Source organism: Oncorhynchus gorbuscha, linkage group LG13 (genome assembly GCF_021184085.1).
Source record: "Oncorhynchus gorbuscha isolate QuinsamMale2020 ecotype Even-year linkage group LG13, OgorEven_v1.0, whole genome shotgun sequence".
NCBI classification, from domain to species: domain Eukaryota; kingdom Metazoa; phylum Chordata; class Actinopteri; order Salmoniformes; family Salmonidae; genus Oncorhynchus; species Oncorhynchus gorbuscha.
This window is the reverse complement of record NC_060185.1, coordinates 33,254,003-33,276,073: the sequence shown is the minus strand read 5'-3', so window position 1 is coordinate 33,276,073 and position 22,071 is coordinate 33,254,003. Positions and strand designations below refer to the sequence as shown.

The window sequence follows — 22,071 nt, the reverse complement described above, 5'->3', positions numbered from 1 at the left end:
TAATAGAGAGGTTGATATAAAAGTACTCTGTACACCGGCCCCTTCAACAGAAGACCATGGGTGCATCCCAAACGGCACCCTTTTCCCTATATAGTGCACCTTGTTTGACCAGAGCCCGATGGTGTCTGTTCGCAAGTAGTGCTCTAGAAGGGGAATAGGTTGTCCTTTGATTTGGGATGCAAACTATTGATGTTACTCACAACCATTTTCCCCACAGAAGTCTTCAGATGTCACAGAAAGGGTCTTTTCATTTGGAATGGCCACAGAGAACCAGACAGACAGTGATGGGGACTGTCTTGTGGCCCATTCTACTGAGGGATCTCCAGAATGGCCTACACAATAAACACCATTAACCACCCAGACACTGCCTCCATCAGATGACAGGCCAGGCATGATGAAGATGGAGGAGGGATGGGTCCAAGTGATACATTTCTGTACCAGCTTGCTTTCCCCAATGGATTGACGCTCTGTGTGCGTGCGTGTGTGTGTGTGTGTGTGTGTGTGACATACGTCTCTCTGATTCTCAGGGAATAGTTAGCCATCCTAGAGTAAACACATCTTTCATTAGCAGAAGCAGAATATGACTATTAATCAGGAAACCAGTAAGCAGAGCGATCTACATCATCCTGAACATCAAAGGCAGTAGACTGGGCAACAGTGCTGTAGTGCGGGCCATGCGGAACAAACTGCTGTGATGAACTTGGATGAGATGTCATTAGGCTGTAGGAAGGAGATGTGACTGGCAAATGAGCTCACAACAACCTGCCTGCCTGCAGATTATTATGCTCTGCAGAGCTTGGAAGGTTGCACCCACACCGAATTTGTCTCTTAGAAGATTCTCCATTTTAAATTAGAATATGATTAAATGCAAATTATGTGAACAAGCAAATAATATTTCTCATGACACTAACATAGCAGTAATAGTAGTTACGTTATGTTGCATCGCCTCTGTAAAAAAGGAAAGCGTTCCTATTCCATCAATCTTGAACTTGAATTGATGCCCTGAACACTACAGATATCTTAATTTGAGCCAGTTTGTTACAGCAGGAAAATAATCATGCAGCGACAGGAAATGTGAATTAACTAATTATGTGCATTACAATTCAGGGATATTTTTTGTAGAGGTTGATTTTACGTTAGGGAACAAGTGTCAATTGTTAGTGTGAATGACAAACTCTAGAAGCCTTTTAAAACCTTGATTTCACGACAAGTTTGCATTTCCTGCTGTGCAAGTAAATTCTCAAAATAGTGATCAAATTAAGATCCAACATCTGTATAACAGGTGAGGTTCGATTTTTAATTAAAGCAGCTTATACTGTTTTTTCCCCTATTATATAAAAACCACGTACAGACGAGAGCATAGCCACAATATTCGGACAAATAATAATCACGCTTGTCACACCATTGATGGCATAAGAGAAGACTGCCTAAAAGGGACATGATCTTCTAAAGCAGCAATCAATCCTCACACGGATTAAAACTACAGTAACCTTGGTAACCATCACCAATGGCAACGGTGCTGTTAGTGATGAATATTAACACTGAATCAATGCCTGGGCACAGTAATCAATTGCTGTGGCAAGTGGGCGTTGTGGAGGAAAAAATGGTGGAAGAGGAAGAGAGAGTGTATTGTATGAATGATAGACTGAGTTCATGTCCATTTGAAATTGAAACTCAATAGAAAAATTGAGACAGAATGTATTGGGTGAGGAATAGCCCAAGCATCATCAAAGCACTGTGACAAATACAAATTGATTTGATATATTTGTCCATTACGAAACACTCTCTGTGTGTTCATTCCAAAACCATTTGGTACAACGACAATCATGGATGTTTCGGGAACCGATCACAGAATTATTGCTCCTTCTCCATAGTCATATAGTTAAAGATTGAAGTTCAATCGAGAGAGAGACTAAGTAATTCAATTTAAGCAGGGTTGGATAAAGTCATTCTTTATCAGTCAGCGTTTGACTGTGATTCTAGCTTCTCTTCGAGACTGCCTTTCGCTCATCAATCCATTCCCTTTTAGAATGAACTCACTGCGTTGTCTGGTTCAGATTATAGAAATGACATAGATGCTGAATACTGCAATCTATTTGAAAGAAAACATTTATAATAAATGAATGATTAATACATAGTAAGGAATTCTAATAGTTCCATCTTGTCATAGTTAAACTGAACAATTGAAAGTGTCTATAGGAGATATGACAAATCTTGTCAGTGCTTTCTTCAAATACCAAATAGTAATAAAAATACTTACTAGAGAATTAACGATAAAGGCAATTATTTATATCAGGTGACAATGGGCAGAAAATATGAAAGAGCCTGCGGCTGAAGAATAGCAGTCAATACAGTAGGGTAGCACTCCCATTCTCCTGAGGTGATCCTCTGAAGCACAGCCCAGCAGACAATACTAGGCATGAAGACAGGGCATGGGGAGAGACGGGTGGATATGCTTTTCAAATTTACACAGCCTTATTATTCAATAATTGATTTGTAATTTTCTGTAATCCAACAGCTCACAGTGAGTAGAGGACACGACAGAGAGAGGAATTCATTTTCAGCAGAATGTTCAATTAGGGAATGGTGAGAGATAAAATGTATGTTGGAGAACACACACACACACACCTGTCCTGGACACACGAGACAGAATGATAATGAGACTGGTTCCATGCATGGTGCCACTGTAGGCATCTTTTTCATTTGATTGTTTTAGCATGCTGTCCTCCAGCAATGGCCCAGCAGGCTTGTCTAATGATAATATATTATTATTATTATATTATATATTATTATATATTATAATGTACACTGCTCAAAAAAATAAAGGGAACACTTAAACAACACAATGTAACTCCAAGTCAATCACACTTCTGTGAAATCAAACTGTCCACTTTGGAAGCAACACTGATTGACAATAGATTTCACATGCTGTTGTGCAAATGGAATAGACAACAGGTGGAAATTATAGGCAATTAGCAAGACACCCCCAATAAAGGAGTGGTTCTGCAGGTGGTGACCACAGACCACTTCTCAGTTCCTATGCTTCCTGGCTGATGTTTTGGTAACTTTTGAATGCTGGCGGTGCTTTCACTCTAGTGGTAGCATGAGACGGAGTCTACAACCCACACAAGGGGCTCAGGTAGTGCAGCTCATCCAGGATGAGACATCAATGCGAGCTGTGGCAAGAAGGTTTGCTGTGTCTGTCAGCATAGTGTCCAGAGCATGGAGGCGCTACCTCCGCCTTTGTGCAAGGAGGAGCACTGCCAGAGTCCTGCAAAATGACCTCCAGCAGGCCACAAATGTGCATGTGTCTGCTCAAACGGTCAGAAACAGACTCCATGAGGGTGGTATGAGGGCCCGACGTCCACAGGTGGGGGTTGTGATTACAGCCCAACACCGTGCAGGACGTTTGGCATTTGCCAGAGAACACCAAGATTGGCAAATTCGCCACTGGCGCCCTGTGCTCTTCACAGATGAAAGCAGGTTCACACTGAGCACGTGACAGTCTGGAGACGCCGTGGAGAACATTCTACTGCCTGCAAAATCCTCCAGCATGACCGGTTTGGCGGTGGGTCAGTCATGGTGTGGGGTGGCATTTTTTCCCCCCATGTGCTCGCCAGAGGTAGCCTGACTGCCATTAGGTACCGAGATGAGATCCTCAGACCCCTTGTGAGACCATATGCTGGTGCGGTTGGCCCTGGGTTCCTCCTAATGCAAGACAATGATAGACCTCATGTGGCTGGAGTTGGTCAGCAGTTCCTGCAAGAGGAAGGCATTGATGCTATGGACTGGCCCACCCGTTCCCCAGACCTGAATCCAATTGAGCACATTGGGGACATCATGTCTCGCTCCATCCACCAACGCCACGTTGCACCACAGACTGTCCAAGAGTTGGCGGATGCTTTAGTCCAGGTCTGGGAGGAGATCCCTCAGGAGACCATCCGCCACCTCATCAGGAGCATGGCCAGGTGTTGTAGGGAGGTCATACAGGCACGTGGAGGCCACACACACTACTGAGCCTCATTTGACTTGTTTTAAGGACATTACATCAACGTTGGATCAGCCTGTAGTGTGGTTTTCCACTTTAATTTTGAGTGTGACTCCAAATCCAGACCTCCATGGGTTGATACATTTGATTTCCATTGATAATTTTTGTGTGATTTTGTTGTCAGCACATTCAACTATGTAAAGAAAAAAGTATTTAATAAGAATATTTCATTCATTCAGATCTAGGATGTGTTATTTTAGTGTTCCCTTTATTTTTTGAGCAGTGTATTTCATTTGGTCACAAAGTGATAGAGATGAAGTCTCTCTGGTCTCAGAAAAAGCATGCTACTGAGTGAAATAGAAAAGGTGAGAATCTCAATCCATTTGGCATTTTAGGAGAAGTACTGCTTATATATTGCTGCAATAGACTCTGACCATAATTGGTCCAGATTAAACGACGGATGATATTGGGACAATAGAATGCCTTCAGGATTCATGTTGACATTCAAACCAACCTTCTCAATTATATCAGAAAAGATTAGAAACAAAAAACAATTTGGCTGAATTGTGTAATACTCTGCAAATTGATTAGTATGGTAATAGGCTTCCAGGTAATAGGCTTCCAGGTAATACATTCATTGATCAATTAATCAAAAGTATTGCATTTATGCATCAATGTATTATTTATGTAAATATCATCACATCCCCATCAGTGCAAGTATATATATACACTGGCACAGCAAGACAGAAAAACAAAACCTACAGCCAACAATCTTTAAGAGTTAAGACTCCCTTTCAAGTCTCAATGTCACAAAAATGTTCAAAACAGCACATGAACATTAATTTAGATAAAGCAGAGTCCCTATCCAACAATACAAAAGCAGTCCCTATCCAACAATACAAAAGCAGTCCCTATCCAACAATACAAAAGCAGTCCCTATCCAACAATACAAAAGCAGTCCCTATCCAACAATACAAAAGCAGTCCCTATCCAACAATACAAAAAAAGTCCCTATCCAACAATACAAAAGCAGTCCCTATCCAACAACAATACAAAAGCAGTCCCTATCCAACAATACAAAAGCAGTCCCTATCCAACAATACAAAAGCAGTCCCTATCCAACAATACAAAAGCAGTCCCTATCCAACAATACAAAAGCAGTCCCTATCCAACAATACAAAAGCAGTCCCTAGTCCCTATCCAACAATACAAAAGCAGTCCCTATCCAACAATACAAAAGCAGTCCCTATCCAACAATACAAAAGCAGTCCCTATCCAACAATACAAAAGCAGTCCCTATCCAACAATACAAAAGCAGTCCCTATCCAACAATACAAAAGCAGTCCCTATCCAACAATACAAAAGCAGTCCCTATCCAACAATACAAAAGCAGTCCCTATCCAACAATACAAAAGCAGTCCCTATCCAACAATACAAAAGCAGTCCCTATCCAACAATACAAAAGCAGTCCCTATCCAACAATACAAAAGCAGTCCCTATCCAACAATACAAAAGCAGTCCCTATCCAACAATACAAAATACAAAAGCAGTCCCTATCCAACAATACAAAAGCAACAATACAAAAGCAGTCCCTATCCAACAATACAAAAGCAGTCCCTATCCAACAATACAAAAGCAGTCCCTATCCAACAATACAAAAGCAGTCCCTATCCAACAATACAAAAGCAGTCCCTATCCAACAATACAAAAGCAGTCCCTATCCAACAATACAAAAGCAGTCCCTATCCAACAATACAAAAGCAGTCCCTATCCAACAATACAAAAGCAGTCCCTATCCAACAAAAGCAGTCCCTACAAAATACAAAAGCAGTCCCTATCCAACAATACAAAAGCAGTCCCTATCCAACAATACAAAAGCAGTCCCTATCCAACAATACAAAAGCAGTCCCTATCCAACAATACAAAAGCAGTCCCTATCAACAATACAAAAGCAGTCCCTATCCAACAATACAAAAGCAGTCCCTATCCAACAATACAAAAGCAGTCCCTATCCAACAATACAAAAGCAGTCCCTATCCAACAATACAAAAGCAGTCCCTATCCAACAATACAAAAGCAGTCCCTATCCAACAATACAAAAGCAGTCCCTATCAACAATACAAAAGCAGTCCCTATCCAACAATACAAAAGCAGTCCCTATCCAACAATACAAAAGCAGTCCCTATCCAACAATACAAAAGCAGTCCCTATCCAACAATACAAAAGCAGTCCCTATCCAACAATACAAAAGCAGTCCCTATCCAACAATACAAAAGCAGCAGTCCCTATCCAACAATACAAAAGCAGTCCCTATCCAACAATACAAAAGCAGTCCCTATCCAACAATACAAAAGCAGTCCCTATCCAAATACAAAAGCAGTCCCTATCCAACAATACAAAAGCAGTCCCTATCCAACAATACAAAAGCAGTCCCTATCCAACAATACAAAAGCAGTCCCTATCCAACAATACAAAAGCAGTCCCTATCCAACAATACAAAAGCAGTCCCTATCCAACAATACAAAAGCAGTCCCTATCCAACAATACAAAAGCAGTCCCTATCCAACAATACAAAAGCAGTCCCTATATCCAACAATACAAAAGCAGTCCCTATCCAACAATACAAAAGCAGTCCCTATCCAACAATACAAAAGCAGTCCCTATCCAACAATACAAAAGCAGTCCCTATCCAACAATACAAAAGCAGTCCCTATCCAACAATACAAAAGCAGTCCCTATCCAACAATACAAAAGCAGTCCCTATCCAACAATACAAAAGCAGTCCCTATCCAACAATACAAAAGCAGTCCCTATCCAACAATACAAAAGCAGTCCCTATCCAACAATACAAAAGCAGTCCCTATCCAACAATACAAAAGCAGTCCCTATCCAACAATACAAAAGCAGTCCCTATCCAACAATACAAAAGCAGTCCCTATCCAACAATACAAAAGCAGTCCCTATCCAACAATACAAAAGCAGTCCCTATCCAACAATACAAAAGCAGTCCCTATCCAACAATACAAAAGCAGTCCCTATCCAACAATACAAAAGCAGTCCCTATCCAACAATACAAAAGCAGTCCCTATATACAAAAGCAGTCCCTATCCAACAATACAAAAGCAGTCCCTATCCAACAATACAAAAGCAGTCCCTATCCAACAATACAAAAACAGTCCCTAAAGTCCCTATCCAACAATACAAAAGCAGTCCCTATCCAACAATACAAAAGCAGTCCCTATCCAACAATACAAAAGCAGTCCCTATCCAACAATACAAAAGCAGTCCCTATCCAACAATACAAAAGCAGTCCCTATCCAACAATACAAAAGCAGTCCCTATCCAACAATACAAAAGCAGTCCCTATCCAACAATACAAAAGCAGTCCCTATCCAACAATACAAAAGCAGTCCCTATCCAACAATACAAAAGCAGTCCCTATCCAACAATACAAAAGCAGTCCCTATCCAACAATACAAAAGCAGTCCCTATCCAACAATACAAAAGCAGTCCCTATCCAACAATACAAAAGCAGTCCCTATCCAACAATACAAAATCCAACAATACAAAAGCAGTCCCTATCCAACAATACAAAAGCAGTCCCTATCCAACAATACAAAAGCAGTCCCTATCCAACAATACAAAAGCAGTCCCTATCCAACAATACAAAAGCAGTCCCTATCCAACAATACAAAAGCAGTCCCTATCCAACAATACAAAAGCAGTCCCTATCCAACAATACAAAAGCAGTCCCTATCCAACAATACAAAAGCAGTCCCTATCCAACAATACAAAAGCAGTCCCTATCCAACAATACAAAAGCAGTCCCTATCCAACAATACAAAAGCAGTCCCTATCCAACAATACAAAAGCAGTCCAACAATACAAAAGCAGTCCCTATCCAACAATACAAAAGCAGTCCCTATCCAACAATACAAAAGCAGTCCCTATCCAACAATACAAAAGCAGTCCCTATCCAACAATACAAAAGCAGTCCCTATCCAACAATACAAAAGCAGTCCCTATCCAACAATCCCTATCAAAACAAAAGCAGTCCCTATCCAACAATACAAAAGCAGTCCCTATCCAACAATACAAAAGCAGTCCCTATCCAACAATACAAAAGCAGTCCCTATCCAACAATACAAAAGCAGTCCCTATCCAACAATACAAAAGTCATCCAACAATAAAAGCAGTCCCTATCCAACAATACAAAAGCAGTCCCTATCCAACAATACAAAAACAGTCCCTATCCAACAATACAAAAACAGTCCCTATCCAACAATACAAAAGCAGTCCCTATCAACAATACAAAAGCAGTCCCTATCCAACAATACAAAAGCAGTCCCTATCCAACAATACAAAAGCAGTCCCTATCCAACAATACAAAAGCAGTCCCTATCCAACAATACAAAAGCAGTCCCTATCCAACAATACAAAAGCAGTCCCTATCCAACAATACAAAAGCAGTCCCTATCCAACAATACAAAAGCAGTCACAATACAAAAGCAGTCCCTATCGAACAATACAAAAACAGTCCCTATCCAACAATACAAAAGCAGTCCCTATCCAACAATACAAAAGCAGTCCCTATCCAACAATACAAAAGCAGTCCCTATCCAACAATACAAAAGCAGTCCCGATCCAACAATACAAAAGCAGTCCCTATCCAACAATACAAAAGCAGTCCCTATCCAACAATACAAAAGCAGTCAATGTCACACATACTTAAAATGGTAAATATACATTAAAATGTTAACAGCCATGGAATATGCTTTCAGAGACCCGACCGTCAAAGTGATTCCGTACCAGCAGTGTAATAATACAAGTGACATCAAGGGAAACAACAGGTAGCTTTACATCTCAGTTTGTCCCCAAGTTCCTTCAGTCCTCAATGTTAGTATATTGCACTTTTAATAGTTTGGTATGGACTTGTTGAGAACAGGAAGAGTGCATTACAGAAAGTGTTGAGAGACCCACAACCATATTCGTATAACTGTCCACATTCTCTCCTGCTGACATAGGGACTAGACCTCCATTGGGTTAACATAGCACAACATTGGTTAACTATCTGAATACTGTTTGCCGAAATAAATCAAGCCTGCCAGAGAAGTCACAAACATCAATGCTAAAAGGCTTCCTGTAACTTATATTGCATTATACTGTATATGAGACCAGACAAAGGAAAAAAGTAACAATGACACCATTAATAAAGTACAACTTTACAATACATTATGATGCAGAATAGGCTTTACTGTGTCAAGCCTTGAATTTGTACAAACTAGCAGATGTGCACTTCTTCACAACTGCAAAGAGCATGGAGACTCCCTCAGAGAGAGAAGGAAAAGGAGAGAATAGAAGGCTAATAAATAAGAGAATTCCAGTGACCTCTGAGGTCTCTTTCGCTCTGATCTCTGCGCTCGCAGCCCAAGGTGAGAGGCTGTGCGGTGTGAAGGGAGAACCCGGCTGCTGAACCTCGTCGGTGTTGATTACCCGGCGCCCGTTGCCATGGCAATGGTGTCCAGCGCTCAGAGCAGGTCGGGCAGAATGAGGCCCGGTGGTTTGGGCTCCACGCAGTTAATCCAAAAATTGGCACAGCTGGCGTGGTACTGGTGGCCCCCGTACAGCAGCTTGAAGTTGTCTGTCTCTGAGTTGAAAGCCTGGCGGAAGGGTCAAATAAGGGCGAAATGGGGGTGATGGTTAGGACAACAAGGTTCAACTGAATAGTTAATAAACAGATGAACCTGGCAGGAGCTCTGGCTAACAAATAGAAAGCAGTGGTAGAGATAAATCAACAGGAACTAAATCATTCATCTATGAGAGTAACGGTAGAAGCAGGGATTTGAGGGCAGCTTAACCTGCATATCTCCACTGTGGCACACAAACAAGAGGTCAACAAAAACGGACCCTTTGAAAAAACATGACTCATGTTTGGCACAATGCTCGGTCTACTGATCAATAAGAGTGTTGCTCATTGCTCAATCTCCTGACAGTTAGTTGAATCTATCGAGATAGCTGAATGGCCCTCCCACATAACATCTGAATATAGCCGTTGAGAAAAGTGAGTGAACTGAGAGGGGCAGAGAGCTGTTATGTGAGCTTGCATTTAGTTAGCTGAGCCCAGCAGAAGCAGCAGGTTGGTGATAAGGAGGAGATGCTAATGTTGGTGTTGTGCAGTTTAAGAGTTTGCATCCCTGATGAAATATCTGAGCTAAAGCATGACGGAGAATGTGGTGAATCCTATCCTCCCACAGACAGACTGCACATACAACAACCTGGGAACACACACACACACAACATAGTATACTCATACCTGTCTACATACTCACAAACCATTTGCAGTACATTTACTATGCTGCGCACATCTGTTGCCTTTCTCACATACTCCCGACACACACTCAGGTTTCACAATGTATTCTCGTTTCATCTGCCTCATACAACTTCTTTCCTACAACCTTTATTTAGCCCGCCTGCCAAAGCCTGGTCCGTTGGAGAGGGAGTGGGTAAAAAACAGAACACAAAGGCATAACCCCTTGTCTCCTTCTCCTCTCTCTTCTTCAATCCCATCCCCTCTCTCTCACCTCGACCTCCCCAGTCCTTGCCTGCATAACCGGGATTATGTGCAATTTACCCAGCAAACATGATTGTGCCAACAGACATGTAATGTGGGAGAGACATAACAGAAGTAGAAAGTGCTGGAGAGAGGATATGCTTGGAAGAGTTAGACCATTGGATGGTAGAATAAAACCAAAATGAAAAGGTCAGCATGATTAATCCTAGGTGTTAATTCTAACTGTAATCTAAAGGTTAATGACCCTCCATTAGGAAACCAAGACGACAGTGCTGCTCATGGTGCTATAGGGCTACAGACTAGAAACACCACCTGTTAATGCAAGGGGCATCATGCATAAAGGTGGAGGCTACAGTCTAGTGCTGCTTAAGAGGCGAAAATAAGTGAAGCATACCCTTACCCTTAACCTCTTGTCATGGTCTTTAGCCAGTGCCTGTAAGTAGCATAAGAGGTGTCAGCATTTTCCTGGTTTCATGCATTGTCCTGAGTATAAGCAAAGTGAAACTGTACAGTAACTGAGGATCAGTCCGTCAGTATGAACGTAACGTTGGTACACCAAAGGAACTGAAAGAGCAACCCGTCTCCAGAACATTCCAAGAGCCCCAAAGTGAAAGAATCTAAAGTACCACCCTACGATCATCCATCTCATTTTCCAATAAACATCAAACAGGGATGGGCATCTTTGAAGCAGGATTCCAGACTCTGCAATAGATTTGAGAGAAATACTGTGCAGTCTGCAAACCCATTGAATTAGGCGCCCACTGCCAAGTAAACTTCATTTAATGTTATTGGCCTTTTCCAGAGAAAGTCATAACCAAATTAAACTAAAAGATCACTTCAAATCCTCAAGATATTTCAGAATCTGACATTTATGAATAATAACGCAACATGCTGCATAAATTATTATTTGGAAAAAAACGTCACTTTTACTTTTAGGAATAATTGCACTCATTAGCATTTATTATTGGGAGAAAATAGTAATACTTCATTAAACTCAAACGATCACAGAGTTTTATAGCTTGCTGCAGTCTCCAAGTTTATTTTTTATGTATTTATTTAACCTTTATTTAACTCGGCAAGTCAGTTAAGAACAAATTCTTATTTACAATGACGGCCTATGGGACTCCCAATCGCGGCCGGATATGATAGAATCTGGATTCGAACCAGGGACTGTAGTGACACCTCTTGCACTGAAATGCAGTGCCTTAGACAGCTGTGCCACTCGGGAGCCCAAGTAACAAACTATGTTTAGATCCAGATGCTATCTGTTGCTTAGCCTGATAGCAGATACACTACATGTTCAAAAGTATGTGGACACCTACTCGTCAAACATCTCATTCCAAAATCATGGGCATTAATATGAAGTTGGTCCTTCCTTTGCTGCTATAACAGTCTCTACTCTTCTGGGAAGGCTTTCCACTAGATGTTGGAACATTTCTGCGGGGACTTGCTTCCATCCAGCCACAAGAGTATTAGTGAGGTCGGGCACTGATGTTGGGTGATTAGGCCTAGCTCACAGTCATCCCAAAGGTGTTCGATGGGGTTGAGGTCAGGGCTCTGTGTAGGCCAGTCAAGTTCTTCCACATCGATCTTGACAAAACATTTCTGTATGGACTTCGCTTTGTGCTCTGAGACATTGTCATGATGAAACAGAAAAGGGCCTTCCCCAAACTGTTGCCACAAAGTTGGAAGCACAGAATTGTCTAGAATGTCATTGTATGCTGTAGCGTTAAGATTCCCTTCACTGGAACTAAGGGGCCTAAAGACCGAACCATGAAAAACAGCCCCAGACCATTATTCCTCACCCACCAAACTTTACAGTTGGCACTACGCATTGGGGCAGGTAGCATTTTCCTGGCATCCACCAAATCAAGATTAGTCCGTCGGACAGCCAATCATGAAGCATGATTCATCACTCCAGAGACCGCGTTTCCACTCCTCCAGAGTCCACTCCAGCCTAAGCTTTGCATTGTGCATGGTGATCTTAGGCTTGTGTGCAGCTGCTTGGCCATGGAAAACCATTTCATGAAGGTCCTGACGAACAGTTCTTGTGCTGACGTTGCTTCCAGAGGCAGTTTGGAACTCAGTAGGGAGTGTTGCAACCGAGGAGACAATTTTTTACACGCTACGAGCTTCAGCACTCGACGCTCCCATTCTATGAGCTTGTGTGGCCTACCACTTCACGGCCTAGCCGTTGTTACTCCTAGATGTTTCTACCTCACAATAACGGCACTTATAGTTGACCAGGGCAGCTCTAGCAGCGCAGAAATTTGATGAACTGACTAGTTGGCATCCTATGACGGTGCCATATTGAAAGTCTGAGTTCTTCAGTAAGGTTAGTCTACTGCCAATGTTTGTCTATGGAGATTGCATGGATGTGTGCTCGATTTTATACACCTGTTCAGCAACATGTGTGGCTGAAATAGCCAAATCCACTAATTTGAAGGGGTGTCCACATACTTTTTTATATATAGTGTATTTATGTGCATTAGCCAACCCCCTTGTCATGCCATATTGACATGACGTCAAACATGACTTAGCAGATCAGTCTGGGTTTTAGCTAACAGGCTACATGTGTAGCTGTTGCCCATCCCTAACTCAACATATGAGGATGATTGGACGAAGAACATGGAGACAGGCCTCCAATGGATAAGATAAAACCCAGACCCGAGTCAGCAGTATCAAAGACCAACAACCTAGCTCCAGTCTCTCAATGGTGCCCATCATAATATTATGCCAGTGATGCCATCACCACCACATGCCTATCTCTAGTTGGTAGACAGACAGAACCTACCTGTACTCTGAAGGACAATAGTATTATCGGCTTCTGTATTAAAATGCTTTCTGTGATTTCATTATTCTCAGAGGGGATGCTATTCTGTGTTTGGCTTTTATGCTTTCTTACGAATGCTCCTGTAGACAAAAATGTAATTAAAAGGTGAGTTATTCATCTGATGTCAGGGGAATACAAAAAAACAACAACTATTATTTAGCCTGAGTCACTCCACACGAGAGAGCGAGAAAAGCACAGAGTGTGTGAGAGAGATAAGATAGAGAAACAGAATGATAGAGAGAAATTGCATTACAGACAGACAGACAGAGACAGACAGGCAGAGAGACAGACGGAGAGAGAGAGAAATACCCTAACCCTCAGCAGATTTCTTAGCTCCTAAGCTCCCGGCTCCTGCCTGGTCTGATGCGTGAGGCTGTGAGCCACATCTGCTGTCTAAACTCAGTCCAGACTCCAGAGTCACATCCCTCTCAGCCATCCTCCCTCTGCCTCGCCTCATCAATCTATCTGGCTAAATGATGCAGGGGAACAACGCAAGAAACAATCAAAGCAATCTTGCCCTGCAGACCGTACAGTCAAATATTATAAATGGTCCCCAATTTGACACCTAGTTACTGATGATCAGGTTTTGACAAGTGGAAAAGAAAGTGTCACAATAAACACATTTTAAATCATAGTAGAACTCAAATGATGAGATGAGTAGTTAGAACACACAGATATTGATGCGTATGGCATAGACTTGATGTTAGTAGCTGGTAAGAGGTGAAGTGAAAGGTGGCCGTCAGATGAAGGCATCAGTGCTACAAGCCTGATAAAGTTGAAAAGTTGAATGCTTCACTGACCCTCAAGAAACCTTCCCACAATTCCCTCAGCCCAACCAGAGGTGCCAAAAGTACAACTTTACTCTTATCACGTCCTGTCTGTCTCCTTTAACTCTATTTTTACCTCCCTCTTTTTCTCCTTCTCTCCCTTCCAGCAGAGTTATCGTCTTAACAGTTATCATCATCTCGAATAGGACTCAGAAATGAAGATGACCTGAAATTATTGTGGAGGGGAATTTGGTGTAATAGGATAGCCTGGTCATTTCTAATGCATCTGCGCGCGAACACAGTGCTGCATCTGCGCGCGAACACAGTGCTGCATCTGCGCGCGAACACAGTGCTGCATCTGCGCGCGAACACAGTGCTGCATCTGCGCGCGAACACAGTGCTGCATCTGCGCGCGAACACAGTGCTGCGCGAACACAGTGCTGCGCGAACACAGTGCTGCGCGAACACAGTGCTGCGCGAACACAGTGCTGCGCGAACACAGTGCTGCGCGAACACAGTGCTGCGCGAACACAGTGCTGCGCGAACACAGTGCTGCGCGAACACAGTGCTGCGTCTGTGCGCGAACACAGTGCTGCGTCTGTGCGCGAACACAGTGCTGCGTCTGTGCGCGAACACAGTGCTGCGTCTGTGCGCGAACACAGTGCTGCGTCTGTGCGCGAACACAGTGCTGCAGCTGTCGGCACTGGTAACGTCTCAAATGGCACTCTATTCTCTAAACAGTGCACTACATTTGACCAGGGCCCATTGGGAATAGGGTGCCATTTGGGATGCAGACAGTGTGAAGGGAGGGAGCTGTGAGAAGAAGAATGTGTGGTCATTTTGGCACCCCATCGCCTGTCTGTCAGTGGAGAATTTGGCCCCCAGGCCCCCAGTAGGAGAGACTGAAGTGAGATTCAGTTGACAGTTCACTGCATCATACTCTTTTAAACAGACGTCCAATAGTTGTCTCTTCTTTGCTCTGCAAAATGTTCAAAGTCAAAGAAATGGTAATTTAGTTATTATGCGTCAACCACTAGTTTAAAAACAACTGGCAAAATGATTCATGGTTTATTCAACTTGAGAAATGTGTTGGAACATATTTGTAATCAAATGTTTCAACAGTTTTTGGGTCCATCTGTTGAGGGATTGAGGGTGTGTTGGTTGGCAATCGTGATTGTGTGTTGACTGAGAATTAGTGTATGTTTACAGTATGTGTTGACTTGACACAAGTGTGTGTCTGTACATGAGTGTGTGCAGACCTTGCTGCGTGAGTCCACGTTGAGCAGGCACACCCCACAGGCCAGCTCCTTGGCGTTCTTGATGCCGTGTCTCAGGATACAGGAGGAGAAGTCCAGCGAGCTCTCATCAGGCTGTACAGAAAAACACAGATGCACACACATTTTAAATACTTTATTTGAATCCACAAATCAAATTACATTCAAGAAGGATTCAAAACATTTCAAAGCTCTTTGTATGCATGGACACTTAAGGACAGCTGAATAACAGAGCCAATTGTTTTTGCTTTAGGCAGGCCTGCAATCTGGAGGCCACGTACTGTAAGCCTATGTTTGTGATTGAGACACACACACACAGGTTGGTGTCAGATTGATCACCTGATCATAGGACTCCGCTGTGGGGCACACTATGTTGCTATACCTGACATCGAGAACCATTTGTTACTTCACAAAACACTGCATGAAATGAGGGATCTACGGTTGAAATGTGAGGAAATGTACCATATGTGCAAGGATTTTAGTCGGGTGCTAACCAATTTACATGTAAAAAACAAGTTATTTAAGCAATAAGGCCCGAGGGGGTGTGGTATATGGCCAATATGTCATGGCTAGGGCTGTTCTTAGGCACGGCACAACGCATCAGGGCGCAACGTGTTCAGGGCGCGAACGACCCGGTTTATACCTGGATACAGACCACAGTGCACATGGATTTTGTGTTGTAGATACAATGGGGCAAAAAAGTATTTAGTCAGCCACCAATTGTGCAAGTTCTCCCACTTAAAAAGATGAGGCCTGTAATTTTCATCATAGGTACACTTCAACTATGACAGACAAAATAAGAAAATCACATTGTAGGATTTTTTATGAATTTATTTGCAAATTATGGTGGAAAATAAGTATTTGGTCAATAACAAAAGTTTATCTCAATACTTTGTTATATACCCTTTGTTGGCAATGACAGAGGTCAAACGTTTTCTGTAAGTCTTCACAAGGTTTTCACACACTGTTGCTGGTATTTTGGCCAATTCCTCCATGCAGATCTCCTCTAGAGCAGTGATGTTTTGGGTATGTTGCAGGGCAACACAGACTTTCAACTCCCTCCAAAGATGTTCTATGGGGTTGAGATCTGGAGACTGGCTAGGCCACTCCAGGACCTTGAAATGCTTCTTACGAAGCCACTCCTTCGTTGCCCGGGCGGTGTGTTTGGGATCATTGTCATGCTGAAAGAACCAGCCACGTTTCATCTTCAATGCCCTTGCTGATGGAAGTAAGTTTTCTCACGATACATGGCCCCAATCATTCATTCCTTCACACGGATCAGTCCTGGTCCCTTTGCAGGAAAACAGCCCCAAAGCATGATGTTTCCACCCCCATGCTTCACAGTAGGTATAGTGTTCTTTGGATGCAACTCAGCATTCTTTGTCCTCCAAACACGAGGAGTTGAGTTTTTACCAAAAAGTTATATTTTAGTTTCACCTGACCATATGACATTCTCCCAATCTTCTTCTGGATCATCCAAATGCTCTCTAGCAAACTTCAGATGGGCCTGGACACGTCTGGCACTGCAGGATTTGAGTCCCTGGCGGCGTAGTGTGTTACTGATGGTAGGCTTTGTTACTTTGGTCCCAGCTCTCTGCAGGTCATTCACTAGGTCCGCCTGTGTGGTTCTGGGATTTTTGCTCACCATTCTTGTTATCATTTTGACCCCACGGGGTGAGATCTTGCGTGGAGCCCCAGATCGAGGGAGATTATCAGTGGTCTTGTATGTCTTCCATTTCCTAATAATTGCTCACACAGTTGATTTCTTCAAACCAAGCTGCTTACCTATTGCAGATTCAGTCTTCCCAGCCTGTGCAGGTCTACAATTTTATTTCTGGTGTCCTTTGACAGCTCTTTGGTCTTGGCAGGTTGTGGACAGGTGTCTTTTATACTGATAACAAGTTCAAAAAGGTGCCATTAATACAGGTAACGAGTGGAGGACAGAGGAGCCTCTTAAAGAAGAAGTTACAGGTCTGTGAGAGCCAGAAGTCTTGCTTGTTTGTAGGTGAACAAATACTTATTTTCCACCATAATTTGCAAATAAATTAATAAAAGATCCTACAATGTGATTTTCTGGATTTTTTTCTGATTTTGTCTGTCATAGTTGAAGTGTACCTATGATGAAAATTACAGGCCTCTCGAATCGTTTTAAGTGGGAGAACTTGCACAATTGGTGGCTGACTAAATACTTTTTTGCCCCACTGTATGTGGTAGTAGAGTGGTGGCCTGAGGGCACACACTTCATGTGTTGTGAAATCTGTTGTGAATGTATTATAATGTTTTTAAAATTGCATAAGTGCCTTCATTTTGCTGGACCCCAGGAAGAGGAGCTGCTGCCTTGGCAGAACACTGCTCTAAGGAATACACATTTCTCTTTTCATTTATTCATTAACCAGCTCAATAAACTGAAGTAGAAATGTGTCTTTAATCTGGGAAATGAAATGAAATACAGTCCATTAGTCTGTTGGCAGCAGAGCAGTGTGAACAGGTGAGTGTGCCCAGACAGCTCCTCTCTCTCTGAGGGCAGAGCCTGCAGAATCAGAAAGCAGCTGTGGGTCTACGGTCTGAGATAACTCAGATTACTACTCACTCCGTCTCCCTCTACCTCCCCCTGTCCCTCTCCCTCTTTGCTTCGCTAATTCTCTCTCTTTCTGTACTGACATTATCTTGAGTCAGGAGATGGCCGGTCTGTTTTATCTGCTGGCATTTGAGAAGCAATGTTCTTTGTGAGGCTGACTGAGGCAGTGAACTGTCAACTGAATCTCACTGCCTCTGTTCTCCACACATCACTACAGCCTACAACAGACTGCTCTACACTCCCCATCCACACAGCTACACACACTAACAGGTACCACCATAGGGCTTGGTTTAGTACACTGTCACACAATCAAGGTTTCATTGACAATCCTACTTTACATGAGTCAATGATAATCCACTCAACATTTCATCAGGAACATTTTCTAGACAAAGCAGTTAGTTACAATTAAGTGTCAATTTCTCAGGTCTATGTGTAGCCTAACCCACTGCATTGGAGGAAGGGAGGTCTGTGTGTGTGTGTGTGTGTGTGTGTGTGTGTGTGTGTGTGTGTGTGTGTGTGTGTGTGTGTGTGTGTGTGTGTGTGTGTGTGTGTGTGTGTGTGTGTGTGTGTGTGTGTGTGTGTGTGTGTGTGTGTGTGTGTGTGTGTGTGTGTGTGTGTGTGTGTGTGTGTGTGTGTGTGTGTGTGTGTGTGTGGACGGTGTTTCTTACCGCCAGGTTGGCCAGGGACATGAAGCCCATGAGGTTGTTCCAGACGCGGCTGATGTCCTTCAGCAGCTCCTGCAGCTTCTCAGAACACACGGCTGTGGCCTTGATACCCAGCTCCACACGCTTGGTCACGCGGTACACCTCCACCACACCTGCCACATAAACACACTTCGACGTTAACACACAACCTTAACACACCTGCTCCCTGTTCTTTCCCACAGCCAGCTCCAACATCAGCCAAGGTTAGACAGTGAGAAATACAACAGGGACAATAAAAAAACGTTTCCAGGAAAACAGCTAACAGGTCTACAGTCCCCTATGTTGAAACATGCTCTGAAGTTGTATCATTAGACTTTTGGCAGTGCCACGAGAAATACCTGGAGGATAACAGCAGCAAACATATTAAAATAGCCCTCTGAAGCTGGATCAACCTGACATAATGTTGGCTGTAACACTACGCTCTCTCTAAGGGTTAACGTGGAACGGTGATTGACAGAGTTGTTGTTCTCCGTTGAAAGGGGGACAGCTCAGAGTTTTATAATGGTGTGTTTTGGGAAGAAGGCTCACAGCAGTGGTGGTACACGGTGTTCTGTTCTCAGCCCCTTACAATGGCATGTGTGCCTGTACCAATCTCACAGCTCATTAAAAAGAGACACCGCTGTCTGTCTGTCTGTCTGTGCGTACCAAATGACACCCTATTCCCTATAAAGTGCACTACCTTTGACCAGAGCCCTATGGGGCCCAGTCTAAATGAACAAGGTGCCATTTGGGATGCATCCACAGTTAGGCCGAGCACAGATAAGCCATCACTAGTATCCAGTCTGTCAGGCCAGCAAAGATAAGCCATCACTAGTTTCCAGTCTGTCAGGCCAGCACAGATAAGCCATCACTAGTATCCAGTCTGTCAGGCCAGCAAAGATAAGCCATCACTAGTTTCCAGTCTGTCAGGCCAGCAAAGATAAGCCATCACTAGTTTCCAGTCTGTCAGGCCAGCAAAGATAAGCCATCACTAGTACCCACAGTGTGTCAGGCCAGCACAGATAAGCCATCACTAGTATCCACAGTCTGTCAGGCCAGCAAAGATAAGCCATCACTAGTTTCCAGTCTGTCAGGCCAGCAAAGATAAGCCATCACTAGTACCCACAGTGTGTCAGGCCAGCAAAGATAAGCCATCACTAGTACCCACAGTGTGTCAGGCCAGCAAAGATAAGCCATCACTAGTATCCAGTCTGTCAGGCCAGCAAAGATAAGCCATCACTAGTACCCACAGTGTGTCAGGCCAGCAAAGATAAGCCATCACTAGTATCCACAGTCTGTCAGGCCAGCGAAAATAAGCCATCACTAGTACCCAGTCTGTCAGGCCAGCAAAGATAAGCCATCACTAGTATCCAGTCTGTCAGGCCAGCAAATATAAGCCATCACTAGTATCCACAGTCTGTCAGGCCAGCGAAGATAAGCCCCCAATAGGATCCACAGTCAACTCTGTAGTGCTGGACAAATCTGTCAGAGGGGATCAGGCAGAGTTTGGGGTTCTAGCTGAAGACTGTTGGGCCTTTTTAAAGCTCAGGACCTCCCTGTCGGTGTGTGTGTGTGTTAGTGTGGTGTGTGTCAGTGTGGTGTGTGTGTGTGTGTGTGTTAGTGTGGTGTGTGTTAGTGTGGTGTGTGTCAGTGTGGTGTGTGTGTGTGTGTTAGTGTGGTGTGTGTCAGTGTAGTGTGTGTCTCACCCAGCAGGTACTCCATGCCCTGAGCAGACTGGATGACCTCAGTGCAAACAGTAGAGCTGCTGATGCTGTTCAGGGTGTTGTTGGCTTTAGTGATGACCTGGGGACAGAGACGGACAGCAGAGTGGGTTAAGGTTACACACACAAACACATGTGCGGATATAGCAAAAAAGGAGAGGAGGAACAGTCCTGTACAATATCTTACCTGTAGAGCACTCACCAGACACCTCTGCCACTCATATGCATAGCGCTCACTCTCCTGAAACAACATGCAATAGTTGTTAGAATGAGTTCAGATATATGAGAAGACATTTATACATTTCCATAAAAAAATACAAAAAAACGAACTTATTAAGGCCAAAGCCTCTGTGGTTTGCAACTGAAATCAATGTCTACTGAATATGTAAACCCTCCACAGAGCATCTGGATAATTGGCAAATGTAGTTAACATGTCTGGGATAGTGTGACTGTGTGTGGGTCTCACCTCCACCTCCCCAGTCAGGTCCTTGTACTTGTCTCTGATGACGGGCAGGGCAGGCTTCTTCTCACTCAGGGTGCTGGAGCGGTCTCTGAAAGGCTGCTCCGGGGCCGGGGAGGGGGGCGAGCGCCCAATCTCCTTCTCCCCCAAACTGTGGCTACGCTTGTGGGAGCCTGAGGCAAGGACAAGAGTAGCGAGTGTCTTGATACGTACATATATGGTATATACAGGAAATGTCTGGCATACATACAGTATATACAAATGCCCTTTTAAATGGTCACTTATACCAACCCAGAGATGTTGGCTAATTCCAGATATGCACCTGTTTGTTTACTATGGCATAATTGGGACTTTTTACCCGAGCTCATATTCTGTTGTGGCTAATTACTTCCGGACAAGGACACAGACAACAAACACTTAATTTACAACAAATTATAATTATGTACAAAACAGCGCCACGGCACCCAACGCAAGTATGAATAATTAATGAGGGCTCACTCGCTCACACACACAGAAAAAATAGACAGATACATACACACAAACACGAAAATAGACAGGCACACGAAAAAAGACACACAGTCACATGCTGAGCCCAAACTATTCAACACGGGCTTTGTCTGTCTGAGTCTGAGTCTGTGTGTGTGTGTGTGTGTGTGTGTGTGTGTGTGTGTGTGTGTGTGTGTGTGTGTGTGTGAGAACCAGGTAATCATCTCCTGCAGAGACATGCATCATCTTCCCCACAATTTGACAGCAGTAATACATTCCCCCACTACCACACACACACACCGATCAGATAACCATTCAATAAGGACAGGGGAATATCAACTGAAAATTAATTACATTTAACTGGGAGAGAAATCAATGAGGCAAATGAGCTTTTATCACTTTGGAGGTAGAAAAAGCTAATGAACTATGCATGAAACATAACACTGGAAAACAACAGTAAAAAATGAACACCCAAAGAGTGAATACATTTAATTTCGTATAGGCACAGATTTCTTGGCCTTGTTGTTAATTCATCTCATCTGCCTGTGTACCAAGGATGTGCACAACACTGCCATCTATTGTCTGACAGTGGAACTGCACTGAGCTGTCGGAGGGGCCACAGATGCTCCAATAAGAGGTGATGAAAGTCCTGACATCAGGGCCAGCTGATCTGATTCACACCACTACATCAGAGCTAGAAGGCATGTTGT

General features: G+C 43.3%; 1 protein-coding gene across 9 annotated transcripts in view; it reads right to left on the bottom strand.

Annotated features, from left to right (window-relative positions):
* Positions 1-8,871: 8,871 nt before the first annotated feature.
* The window catches only part of LOC123992745 (synergin gamma-like), a 46,993-nt gene continuing 33,793 nt past the window's right edge, over positions 8,872-22,071 (bottom strand). For 6 of the 9 annotated variants that reach the window (XM_046294221.1, XM_046294222.1, XM_046294226.1 and 3 more), the window contains 8 exons: positions 20,882-21,048; positions 20,603-20,656; positions 20,401-20,497; positions 18,680-18,828; positions 15,419-15,529; positions 15,100-15,138; positions 10,960-10,992; positions 8,872-9,648 (listed from right to left, as the gene is read on the bottom strand). In XM_046294221.1, the coding sequence (XP_046150177.1) occupies positions 9,517-9,648; positions 10,960-10,992; positions 15,100-15,138; positions 15,419-15,529; positions 18,680-18,828; positions 20,401-20,497; positions 20,603-20,656; positions 20,882-21,048 (782 nt within the window). In that variant the 3' untranslated portion in view covers positions 8,872-9,516. The remainder of the gene's footprint in view (positions 9,649-10,959; positions 10,993-15,099; positions 15,139-15,418; positions 15,530-18,679; positions 18,829-20,400; positions 20,498-20,602; positions 20,657-20,881; positions 21,049-22,071) is intronic. The other 3 variants (XM_046294224.1, XM_046294229.1, XM_046294223.1) reach the window with 2 other exon arrangements.